Source organism: Pelecanus crispus, chromosome 4, assembly GCF_030463565.1.
Source record: "Pelecanus crispus isolate bPelCri1 chromosome 4, bPelCri1.pri, whole genome shotgun sequence".
Lineage (NCBI taxonomy): Eukaryota > Metazoa > Chordata > Aves > Pelecaniformes > Pelecanidae > Pelecanus > Pelecanus crispus.
The window spans coordinates 36,741,905-36,755,429 of NC_134646.1; the positions used below are offsets into that span (position 1 = coordinate 36,741,905).

Below are 13,525 nucleotides of genomic sequence, written 5' to 3' on the forward strand. Positions count from 1 at the left end.
TTCTAAAACTACTGTAAAAAGAATTTAAAAAAGAGGGCTACAGTCCCTTCACACCTGAAATAATGGCAGACTCGGTTCACCAGCTATCCGGGTTGGTGACCTCCTTTCTCGATACCCTTTGAGAAACTGGAATGAGGCCTGAAAGTGTGCTTATTTTCATTGTGAAGTGATCCTGTAAATAGATGTCAGGAAAGTAAAACAGTTCTGCAGAGGTTTGATGGTTGGTTGCATTCTTTTTTTGAGGACATGTACAAAAGTCGATGAGAAAACTCCTCAAACTCTTAACCTACCCCATGCTTAAGAATCACAGCATTTTTACTTTATTGCAAGTCTAATTTATTTTTAAACACACTAAGGATAGCGAGAAGGAAAAAAGATAAACTAGAGGAGAAAGCCATAAAAAGTAATACCGTGACACATTCAAACAAGTTTTACAGTAACACCGAATTGCAATATAAATAACAGCATCATACCTTCTATCCCTCTGCTGTTCACTATGGCTAGAGGTCCGAGAAGCTATTTAAAGAAAAGAAATAAAAATTTTAAAGATGTTAAAATATACCGTCACAGCAATAAGATAAGGATAATAGCAGTGCCCTTACCGATCCACTACCAATTAAATGGAGAACATACAGCATCCAATCATAAATCACAGATTTTAAGAGTGGCCCAGTTTAAAAAAAAAATTATTTGTATTAAATATGAGGAGAAGTTTTTAGAAGGTTTAGGGTGCAGTTTCATAACCAGTTTAAGTCACTCTATGTCCAAGTTATCACCAAGAGAGATAGTCCTGTCCTCTGTCTTCTTCCTCACCACATGTTCCTGCGTTCTGCATTGAAGTGACCCTAGAGTTCAAACTTCTTTTTCTTTTTCTTTAGTTAAAACAATCCATGAATAAAACAAAAAGAAGTGTTAAACACGTCTGGCTTTGCTTTTGATGGCTCATTTCTGAAATGTGTTCTTTAATCTTTTTTTTAATGTCTCTTCTGTTTGTTTTAGAGAAGGGAAAAGTACTAAGACACAAAATCTAAGAAGCTATTTCACCCTCCTTTATGTAAAAAGAAAAAATTAAATGTTCCCAGCTAGAAAATTCCTAAAGTTTAATCACTTGTGGATTAAGTCAGCAACACTTTTTTTTCCCAAACCATGTGTTTTAAGTTACATAAAATAAGTGAAGCCTGACCTCTTCATTTTTCTATTTTTGCCGTATTCATATTCAAGTAATTTTTTTCAATGGCCACATTATATTTTCATTTTGATTTCTTTAGAGAGAAAAGGAAATTATCCAAGGGACAAATTTTTGCATAGCAAGTGTAATTTAGGAAGTGGTAGAGTCTTATTGTGCAAAAGCTGACAATTATGCTGTTCCTGTGCCATCACAGCATCATTAGCTGAAATCAGCAAAGCATACTTGATTCAAGAGTTGCATAGTGTTGTGCCAGACATACCTCTTCCACAGGGCATTTTTGATGTGCACTATTCATGAGTGCTAGAGGAAAAAAAGAAGGGGTTACAGAAGAGGAAGAGGAGGTGAAGGAGAACAAACCAAGGCTTCATAGTGCCAGAAACCATGATCAAATGGGTTAGTCACGCAAGGATAGCGCACGTGCCAGTGTTCTAAGAGGACAACTGTAATGTCTATTCACAATATAGTGTCTTAAAAAACTAAAATAGAAGCAGATTTTATTTCTAGTCTCATGCTGATTTTAACAATGGCTGTTTAGAAGTTTCCCTTGCAATAAATTAACCATGAAGAATATAACTGAATATGGAAATGTCCGCTATATGGCTCAACAAAGACTGCTGTAGGAATGAGGAGAGGGAAGTCAAATCTCTTTGAACGCTTTATTCAGTTTAAAATCATGGTTTGTTTGGGTCTTCACTTTTTCCCTTCCAAAAAGAATGGGTTACACTGAGGAGTTGATACAGATGCAAAGAAGCTGGAATCCCATAATTTATACTCCCACCTACCAAAGAGGTATGGGCAGGCAGGTTGATCCCCAATAAGAGGCAAACCTCAAAGTTTTGGGCATGACTGCACATGTCCTAAAGCAGTTCTGTAAAAATTGTTTGGCTAAAATAAGGAAATGAAAATCCCCTACACCTCACCTTCACTTTCTTCTTCAGAGATCATAACACAGCATTGCTCTAATACACACATTAAAGAAAAAAAAAACCCAAACCAACCAATTCCAAGATTACTTTTGCAAAGAGGATGGAAGAAAGTGTTCATTTGGTAAATGTATTCAATACCACTGCTTGGGGTATCGCCAAATTACAATGATAAGAGCATTAGAAATAAAAGCTAATTAACGAGGGATGTAAAACCGAATTGATAAATCTGACAAATTCTCTGATTCTTTCTTCATCTCTAGATAAATTCTACATGGTGTTTTCTCCTGTGAGGCTCTAAATGTACTTCTACTTATTAAAGTTATTCAAACAAATAAGAAAACTCTACAAAAAGTCTGAAAGACCTTTTTCCTTTCTTAACATAGGCAAAAAAACTCCAGTGAGGCTTCTATGTAATCCATCAATCTCCAAATTTCAAGTAAACAAGTAAACTCACTTGAAAACAACACATTTAAAATATTTATATAAAAATAACTTTACAAGTAGATATAAATATGTCTCTTCAAAAGGGCTAATATCCAAGCCATCATATATGTTTTCAGAATGTGCTCATTCTGTTTGGAAAAAAGAAAAAATCTCCCAGGCATTTATGGGATTGAGCTACTACCAGGTACTTAAACATTTAATAGAAACATTTATTTTTTAAGGATCTTGACAACGTTCTTCCCTCCTTCCATCAACCGCTCCCCTCTTTTTGCTGTCACATTTTCGTAACAACCACACTTTTAGAACATCTTTTATTTTGGAAGCTCTTAAATCCACAGTAGGAGCAGAGGTGAAAGCTACTGCATCTTCTGCTCTCACGTATTCCTTGGAGTTCCACAGATGCTAGGGAAAAGAAAATATAAACTTCCTAAATAATACTTGCCCCCAGACTTGCACAGCTTTTATTCCTTTACCATTTCAAAGAAATGAATTTAAATTAAAAAGTGTGTGAGAGAAGACATGAATTTTTAAAATATAGCACACACCTGATTTAAAAACAAAAGAAAAAACCCACAGCCATTTTTCTGGCCTTGTGGTCTTTTGATCCTGTAAGTCTATTCTTCACGCCCTTTGTGGATTGCCTTGAAAAAGCATGCTATTAATTTTTACCCCAGATTTCAAATTATGACAGCTTTAAGATTTAAGAAAGGTTTCTTCCATCAGGGGAGTCAATGGAAATGTATTTCAGTGCTGGTTTACATAGTGACAACTGAAGACCATTGGGTCCTCAACTTCCACACTAAGAAATGCTCAGGGTGAGAATTTTTGACATTTCCAGAAGCACATGCTTAGTGGTATTTAAGTAAAAGGTAAACACAGCAGTTAAAGAAGAGGTGGGACAGGAAAAACTCAGTGCATAAAAGCCACACTTTTTTGTCTTATAACTTTATAGGTCTCAGGGGAAAGAAAAAAATGTCAAATCAACTCATAACATTGTCACTATTTATCTCTTAGTGTCAATGAGGCATCTAAATGTGTTTAACCTAGTGTAGTAGAATTTAAGCAAGTAAAGGATTAATGGTAATACTGTAAATAGAGGACAGATCAGTGACTGATAGATTCTTTTTTTGTACATATTTCTTACAAGCATTATTTAGTGGGCTTTATCCAACTATTGTTGAATGTGCAGTGGTAAAGGGTACTCAGTTTGTGCTGTATACTTATGTTTCGAATGTTTTTCTACTACTGTTTCTTCTCTGGGTCCTACTTTTCAAGTGCACTTAGCATGTCATTTGTATGTGAAACACATACAGATTATGGTGCAGGGGGCATTTTAAGGTGTGAGATCAAGATGCCTGTATAAGTACAATCACCGTTATACCACAAACCCATAAATTGCAATGCTACAGTCAAGCTGGTAGCAAGAGTAGTCTGACATGCACTTTTGAGTCTTTGGAAGAGAGCTGGGCTGGAATTTACAGTCTTTCAGGCAATCTTGTAAGGCAGTATAGAGGCAACTACAAAGTTTATTCAGGGATCCGCTCAGATACCTTCCTGCTGTGAGCACTGAGAGCCTTCACAAGATAGACACTGCATAATAATATTCGTATGTTTCCATTAGCAAATGTGTATGAAATACTGAACAGTTTTGTCATTGCAGACATGCATGACATGTTTGTCATGTCTGCAATGACATGTTTTATAAGCAAGTTTCATTTTGCATTAAAGATTGGAACCATAGCCTCAAATATTGCAAGCCTTGTGGGAAATCAAACACCGAATTTTTCTGATGATTTTTATCTATTGTCCCTTCCAGCAGCTGTGAGTAAACACAATGCTGCCAATGAACTATTTCAGTTAATTCATATTACCTATTATTAATATGTTTTAAAGTAATAACATTACTTTCTACAACAAGGATGTGTGCTAATATTTAAAAACACAGCTTCTTTTAATGCTTTTCTAACACTGGGCTAGACATTTCTACCATCGGTCCTATGAAATATGTAGACTATTAGACTGACAAGTTATTCTTCTTACTATATAGCCACCTAGGAATAAAAGTTATTCATTACAGTATCTCAAGGACAGCCTCAAGAGTGGGCAAACACTCCTTCCCTTACCTACAAAGTAACACACCAGAAGAGCTCAGCTGACAGAATGGTCCCATGCAAGAGGCCACGCTTGCAGTCTTTGCAATGCCAAAGGTGTCACATGCCTTTGGAGGCCCTTCTTCAGGGAACACTAAAAGGATCAGGTAATCCTCAAGCCAAAACCAGAGAAAAACGTCTGATTTCACCCAAGATCTGATTAGACTATTTCTGTACAAGTGGAGGTTCAAACTATCGGACATTTTCATGCACCTCTGAAGTAAGAGAGTTGAAGCTTTTCTCCTGAACTATTTCTTGGCACAAGGGGGAGGTCTTGCTCCTTCTAGCTCTGTTTCCAGGCACCTCAGGGAAATGTTAGGTTGTCTGACATTAGAGCTGGGCTGATTTAATGCTTGAATATAGCTAAAAGAGATTGTGATGTCCAATTCCCGTTCCACACGTGGACTTTAGTCCCCTCTTGAATAAACATTAGCACTCATATGACCCCACGGTAAGTGAGTTCAGAGTGTTAAATAAAAAAATAAGCACTTTCCGTATAGTTTTTGTCCATCTCATCTCCATGAACCTGCTCGCCTTGGGCTCAGGCCACCAGCAGCACAGGGGAAGGAACATGCCATCCCCAAGAGCAGTCTCTGTTTCCTGCCTCTGCTTCCTGGCTCCAGTTCTTCTTTGCGCAACTTCAGTGAGGGAACTGATCAAAAATAAGCTGGGGGGGTGACAGGGATTCCTCTTCCCACCCCTAGTGAGGGCAAATACTCTTCACAGCTGGCCAAACTGCTGGGCACCATAGAGGCTGGCATTGCTGCTGAATAAAATCTGCATAACTACTCCCTTAGAGCAAGCCTGTAGTTTCACACAAATTTGACAGTAATGATTTATGAAGGCACTTCATTCCTTCCTACACCTTTCCTTGGGCTATATGTTCCTGCCTCTGCACCACTCCCTGTGTTATGCCAGCCCAAATGTTTGTGCAGATGGGGAGAGAATGAGGTCATGGAGTTGATCTGGTTGGGAAAAAGTGGGAGCCAAAAGACCCTAGGAAACCCCCAAGCAAAACAAAACAAAAATGAAAAACAAACAAAACCCACAGCCAAAAATGGCTGCAAAATTGCCAAATGGGAAGCCACAGCCTCAGAGTGCATACAAGCTGTTACACATCCTTCATTCAGCCACATATTTGCTTAGGACAGAATAAGAATGGAACAAGCTTGCAGGTTCTTCCAACATTTTAGGGCAGCAGACTTGTTTCTGTAGCCCTGCTCCTTAATGCCACCCTATTCTGGAAGAGTGGAGAAGCAAGCAAAAACATCATTCCCCTTTGTCTCACTACTGCAGAACTTGGCTTGCCTCTTTTTACTTTCTTTGGCATTCCTGTGCATGTTGCTGTGCTGGCATCAAAGGAAATAGTTTCACTGATTTCAGTGGGAGCTGGATTTAGTGGTGTGTCCTGGCTTGAGACCATCATTAAAAATCCAGGGGTAACTTTTGAAGAGTTGAGATTAAAAAATTACTCCCGAGCACATCTCATGTTCACATGCTTGCTTTCTTCAAGCATGTTTGGTTCACTTCTCTGAATTCTACTGAGCTGTCAAACAATTGGAACAAAATGACACTGTCTTTCTATCCAGAGTTGTAGCCAGGGTGGCTGAAAGGAAAATAAACCCTCTTTTTCTTTGGCCAAGAGACAGGGAGAGACTTACCGATACAAAGTCATATAAAGCATTGTCCACAGGCTGGAAAGTTGAAACTCTGCACATACCTATCATGTTTCTTGAAAATTAGAGATAAACAGCCCACAGAAGCTGTGATTAAGAAATAAAGACAGATCTCTGACTCCGTTAGGAAAATAGACTTTTCCAGAGAATACCATGCTTTTTGCAGATTAATGGCAAGGGGAGTTAGGAATTATTCAGGGTCCATTTTTATTTAGGTCTGTCCACAGGTATGGTTACTGGCATACAAAGAATTATGGCTTCATATACAATGTCTTGATATATGCATGGAGATTTTTTCCTAGCTTATCATCTGAATAATTCATATGGTATTTATATTTCATCATAGTTATTTACATATTAATATTATTAAGTATAAAGTTATAACATATGAGCCAGCGCTTCTTGACTAGATTTTTTTCACTTGATTGTGCCTCAAAACAAAGTATCACTTGCTACTATATTTTCAAAGACATAGATATCAATTGCCTAATGATCTGTTAGATGGTTTCCCAGTTAGACAGGGTACTGGGGCTTAGGCAGTCTGAATCAATTTCTGACTCCACCACAAAAGGCCCTCTGTGATCTGGTGCTCTCTGTTTTACAGTTTCCTATCTATGGCAGCAACAGCACAGATGAAGTGCTGCATTTTAACTACAGTATCATGCAGACTTGCTCTGAATAAAGCTTTCATGATCCTCTTTGACTATCTCCAACCTAATCCATACTAATGAGCCCCTGACTAATAGGTCCAGGAGAAACAAATCAGTAGTACATACACTAATTTATTTTTCCCCATAGCACAATCCTGAGGGTTGTTTCATTAATGTGAAATTGAAATCATGGACAGAAAGGAAATAAAAATGAAAAGCAGAAGAAAGAAACAGCATAAAATACTTTGGAAGATGCAGCTAAAGAAACTCTCTGCCTGGAAATATCATAAGCAGGGAAAGGGAAAGAGGAGTTTAATGATGAAATCAGGGAAGAAGGGTTTGGACTTTCATTCAAGATTTATAAACAATTTTTTGTTTTCCAAAATGAGCCCAGTGCATGAGCCTAATCCTGTCCCCAGTACAGTCAATGAGCAGTTGCTGCAGAATTCTACTAAAATAGAACAATCTTCTGTTTTGTCAAGTGAACTAAAAATTGGGCACGTGTAACCCAAGTTCTTTAGAGATGGATCTCATCTGTGCACAAATGCATTTAGTGCATAAATAAGAAAATATTAGTAACTGGCAAGAAGGAACAGCCCATCAGCAAAGCAAAACAGTGGTCGAACGTGAAGCAAAAAAGAGAAAGAGTGAGAAAGAAATTACAGCTCCCCAAAAGCCTGCTAGCTACTTTGTTTTCACATATAAAGTTAACCAGCTACTAAAAACAAAGACAGAGCAATCTCACAATATTATGGTTCTCAAAAAATAGGAAAAGTAGACTTACATCTCTTGATTGCTGCTCTTATGGATGACAAGGGTCCTTGGCTTAATGAAGAAAAGAAATTATTACAATGTGGTTAATGTCTCAAAGAGAAAACAACTAAGTAACATCATGCAGAAATTCACCATATATTGTAAAGGGTTTGCCAAGTGCATTTTTCCCTTAGGTTGTTATCTTACAGAAACTTGTCCAAAACTCCCGGAGTATACAACCATACCCAACCCCTTCTAATGAAAACCAGGTTACAGCTTAGCTGCAAGACTCTGCAAAGATAGAAAGCCAATTATTAAAACCCTTTTTTCCTCTCAGGTCTGTGCTGAAGTTCACATTCTGTCTCATCTGATGGGAAAACTTGGAGAAGAGCCCATGTGGGTGTGCATATTCTCAGATTATAAGTATTTAATGAGTTAACATTCTTGTAAATAAATAAAACTTACACAGCCGAGTAAAAACCTACAAACCCTTTGCTAAATATTTTTAACAATTACTTAACAACTTATTTTCCCTTTCAATTGAGATTGCATTTTTCAGGAATAACTTGGTGGGTGGGGTTAGACAGGAAGACAACATGACCAAAAATTTGTTGATACACAACGACAGAAAAATGTTTCCTTTTGCCAACTCATCTGTTTTCTTGGTAAGACTAAGATTTCTGCTGCCTCTCTTCTGAAGGTTTTATTTAACAGATATAGCAGTCCTTATTATTTTTGCAGGTAAAAATCAAAACTACCTTGGGATTATCATTTTCAGAAAGTGCTGCTAGCTTGAAGAACATGGTATTAATAACCTGCCGCTTGTGCAAAGCTACAGAGGAGATTAAAAAAAAAAAAGAACCACACACACAACTACTTCAGAAAAGGACTTTTTTGTGCTTTTTTCTTTCTTCTTTTTTTTTTTTTTTTTTAAACACAACAGGTAAAGAATACTTGTTGGTCAGAAACCTCTGGCAGTGCTGAATAGTCTTTTTAAAGGCTGAAAAGAAATACGCTATATCTGGTTCAAATTAATACAATGTCTTAATTACAACAGAAAGGTGTACTAATCAAGTCTTTTCCGGAAACCTTCCACCACAGCCTTCATCAGCGGTATAACAGCAGGAACGTTAGTACGGGGAGGGCATTAGCGTTTTAACACTGCTCTCACTCTGCCTGCAGCAGGCGTGCGGCACACCAACTCTGTCAGGGCTCAGTTTAGCTCCGCATGCACTTCCACTGCAGTTGCTGATGGCTGCAGTTACTCCCGTGGGATGAAGAATAGGGGGATTTGGAGGAGAAAAGAAAGAGACAGTCAAAAAGGACACAGCTGAAAAATGCCCTCCTCTCTACAGTCATTCTGAAAACTAATTAAGACTAGAAATTAATGTTGCTCTGACTGAACTGTTTTCTGAAATACTTTGGCTAGTCTAAGATAAACAATGCCTATTTGTCTGGTTTCAGAAACTGTTCAAATGTAGCTTGGCCCCTTATCCACACAGCTAGCAAAGCTCTATTAGAAAACATTTCGATCAGTCATCTTTCACTGTGCATTCTCAGCAGAAAATGATTCTAATTTTCCTTCAAAATGCCCCACCATAGTGCAGCCTTATCTTTAAGAAACACTTTTAGTTGTATGTTCCTCCCAGATGTACCCCAGACTCTTTTTTTAATTCCTTGTAACTCAAGTCTCTTTCTTTTGGATGTTCATTTTTGAAGCATTATTCTTCTGCTTTCATTGCTGTGAATAACTACCCAATCTTTAGGGTTTTATTTTAATCATATTTAGTATCAGACAGGAAGGAGACTGAAGTCTGGTAACATGAATCTGAAATCTTCTAGAGTAGCAAAAACATTCTATACTCAGAATTTGAGATTTACTTAAGTTTTATAACAGGAAATTCAGAAAACTATAAAGTATGCATATTCAAGTATCAGTAAGAACCAAAGGGAACAAGTTAAGTTCGTTCTTCTGCTGGCAAGAGCCCTTTGACCCATTGCAATTTGCTTCAGAATCTGACAAGCACTTTCAGATACGAGCAGGTATTTTTGGATAGAAATCATAGGAGTCATCATCTAGGCAAAAGCTCAAGTTTTCCATGCAACAGGAGGACCAAAAGGGTATAGAAAACAATTTTAAAATCAAACTGCAAAGGGCAAAGAAGCAAAACCTTTCACAAAACCAACCTAGTGAAGCTGAAGTATGGATATATCAAGAGCAAGGGCAGTTCAAGTATGCAACTACCTGTGTAATTTAGAACCCAGGATAACATGGTTCTGTTAGAAAATTTGTGAGCTCACAAGCAAAACAAGCTGTTAGCAGACAGTTTTTCTTTTCTGACTTCCATTACCAGGTCACCCATCAACAAACTTCTGGCAAAGCACTACATTTCCTAGCCCCATGAGAGTTTGATTCACATTGAGCTTACAATTATTTAAGCCCTTTAAAAACATGGAAATGGGAGCGGATGTAGAAATACTTTTTTTTCCCATGAAGCCCTGTAAAGGAACTGCAAATTCCATAACTTTGTTATATGCTAAACCCCAGTAATTTAAATAAGATGCTGTTCTTGGGGCAGCTGGTGATTTTGCCCACACCTTACGCTGAGCTAACTGCTCCCTGTTCCACAGGCAACAATTTCTGGTCTCTTGTCCTGTCTTGCAAAGCGAGAAGTGATAAGGTTACTAATATCTTCCTCTGCTCCATAGTTAATGACACATTTTCTCTCAAGGCATCCAAATAATTCACATAACCAAATCAAATTTAATTCTCTTACTTGATGAGGTAGGAGCTGCAGCAATTACTCTACTGTATGGAGTCCCTGCCTCTTTCCCACCTCCTCCTCCTGTCCATAAGGCACAGCAGTGAACCAGAGCACACACAAAATCCCCACAGATGCACATGTCAAGGAAAAACAAAGAGGGAAGAAGTTTAATCTGCATGGGATCTCTGATCCTGGTCCTAGCGCGACTTCCCCGATGTGACATCAGAACACCTGAGGGGACAGCGTGACAATAACTAGCCCCTGGGGGTGGAGGACAGCAGCTCCTATGTCACCCTGCAATGCACATAAGCAAAGTCCAAACTCATATTGCTGGAAGAAAACAGTGCAGACAGCACGAAGTTTCAGAGCATTAAAGACTGAGAAGCATTAGCTCCAACACCACCCCAACCATACCTAATATGGAATAACTAAAGATGCAAACTATTCATCCATCCCCCACACGATTTAGCACGCAGGAGCAGACAACCAGAGCACATTTATCCTAGACCTCGCTCACTGTTAATTTAAAGCACAAACTTTGTTTCATTTCCAGCTAAGCCAGCAGCTTCATTGAGCTTCACCTGCCCATTCCTCAAAAGGGGGAACTCTGTCCGGCCCTCTGCGTACCCAAACAAACCCACTCAACTGTTTCGGAGGGGATCTGCAAGCTGCTGTACCTGCTATGCTGAAAGCAGTTGGGTACTTTAAGTCGGCAGTAATATGAAAAGGGTCCCATGGGTCACCATTTCTGAAAGATAAAGAACCTGGAGTGGTGTGTTTGAAGTTGTTAAACACCTACTCACTCTCCCTGGCAGGTTTTATTCTGGGTTTTGAGGACAGGTTTTCTAAATATGCACACTTGAGGAAAACACTTCAAAAGCGTATTTTAGGTCTGTGTATTGGGGAAATAAAATTGCCACAAACTAGACTGGGCAAAAGAGCTGTGAACTGTTTAGTGGAGTAAGTGCACTTACTGTCTATAAACCAAGGTCTCTCTCTCATTAGGGGCTCTGCTCCAACACTTTTGCTTGCACTGAGCAGTGTCTCCCTTCAAACGCAACTTCAGCGTAGCTACAGTATTTTTCAAAGGCCCGCTCCTGCGGGGTGACTCCTGACCCAACACAGCGACTGTGCAAGTATCACTCGCCTGAACAGTCCCCCCACAGCAGAGGAGGGGAGGTGCTGTTCAAGTGGAATAAAGTTCAAATCACACAGGCATCTCCGAGTGAGCAGGCAGAGATTTGTGTGTGCCTGGAGCAGGACAGCATTCAAGTCACATGTTAGCCGAGCAAAGAGGCCAGGAGTTTCTGGGCTACCTTTCACCCACACGTCTTTTAGCTATTTCAGGAGCAGATGTGGCTCCAGCCCAGCCCAGGGCACCTCCAAACATGTTCCCACCAGCTGGCTGATGGTGAGCCTGCTCTGCTGCTGAGCGCAAACAGGCAGAGGAGTGCTGGGCTTTACCTGCCTCTGGAGAGCACAGGCAGCACTAGCTCCTGACTGCTCCCTTCTGCCTGTGAGCAGACCTGTAGCCATTTCGGGGCGTCTCCCCAGGTTATCTACAGTCTTCTGCCCTGCGGGTTGTGGTGCTGCTGGTGATACAAAAGACATCCCAAGCCACATCCCTGTCTCAGCATCCCTCCTTCATCCACTGCCACCATTCTCTTATTGGCTTGCATGGGATTCTCAGCAGGAATTGAGCAGTCCTCCACAACGCCTGCTCCCTTTATCAGAAACAGAACCTTTGGTTTCTTTATCTAAACTGACATAACAATGAATATTCTACAGGAAAACTGATTGCACTTCTTTCATACATCACTGTAGACGTACACAAAAGCTTGGTGGGGGAAAAAGAAAAGAATGAAAAAGAATGATCACTTGTTCTAAAAAATGAATATACGGAAGTACGTGCGGCAAAGTTGCAAAATTTATCCTTCACGTTACGTTATGCAAAGCTTTTCTTAAAGTATCAGTCCTTAGGTTCAGACACCTGTGTAAAAGCTTTTTAACATATTTTTAATTGTGATGGTTATTGACCCTTACACACACACACACACACAGAGTAAAAAAAGTTAAAATGTTGCTATTTTTAATGTCTTGTGACTTCTTGGAATGTGAGCCAAGAATTTTTAAATAGCTGATGTTGAAATTACTGTGAGGCAAAATACTAGTTTAATAAAAGGCATCATATATTCCTCTCAGTTACTTTAGAAATCATGCCATCTTTATAGCAGCCAGTGTAGTACAGTGTAACATTTTTAAAACTTATTAGAAGACATTGTTCCAAACACAAAATGTTTAAAATGCCACCTAAATGATTTCACTGCAGACTGAGTCACAGAAAGATGTTCGTAATTTTATAGGTAAATTAGGGATGGTGCAAAAGATTAGATTTACCACCACCCTGATAGCGGGCCAAAGACAGACCTATTAGTTCGACCAAAAAGCTCGCAAAGTTAGGACAGAAGAGTCACAGCTATTCCATCTTTATGATGTGGATGCAGTAGACAGAACTGTATTAATACTGTAGATTAAGTGAATGTACACTGAAAATGTATCTACAGTGATTGGCCTCTTCAATGCCTCCAGTGCAGAGGACTCCCAGTCCTCCAGCTGATATGTGTAAATTAGATTACGTGGCACACGGACTCTGAGTGCAGTTTCCCCATTAATGTAAGAGAAGCGAAGACCACGCAGCCAGTAGTGCCACCTTCCCCACGCTCACCATTTCCGCCAACTCTCTTGTGTTGGTGCAGGCATGGTTACAAGTCTGCTGGATCAGCCACATGATTTTGCTAACAACAAACAATCCCATCCCAAACATCCCGATTAGTTTTCGGCCAGACAGGCCAACTGCTCCAGCTGGCTGCAGAGCCACACAAGCACCAGGACGACACTGGAGAAGCGGTGGGAGCGGACAGCTGGGGAAGCCAGCAGCAGTCCTTGGGGTAAGCAGTTCAGCCTCTACTCAC

General features: G+C 39.5%; 1 protein-coding gene across 1 annotated transcript in view; it reads right to left on the reverse strand.

Annotated features, from left to right (window-relative positions):
- Positions 1–13,313, reverse strand: part of SH3D19 (SH3 domain containing 19) — a 47,668-nt gene extending 34,355 nt beyond the window's left edge. The window contains exons 1-3 of the mRNA XM_009481726.2: positions 13,279–13,313; positions 7,820–7,860; positions 474–516 (exon numbers count right to left, since the gene is read on the reverse strand). Of these exons, the coding sequence (XP_009480001.2) occupies positions 474–516; positions 7,820–7,860; positions 13,279–13,313 (119 nt within the window). The remainder of the gene's footprint in view (positions 1–473; positions 517–7,819; positions 7,861–13,278) is intronic.
- Between the last annotated feature and the right edge of the window lie 212 nt (positions 13,314–13,525).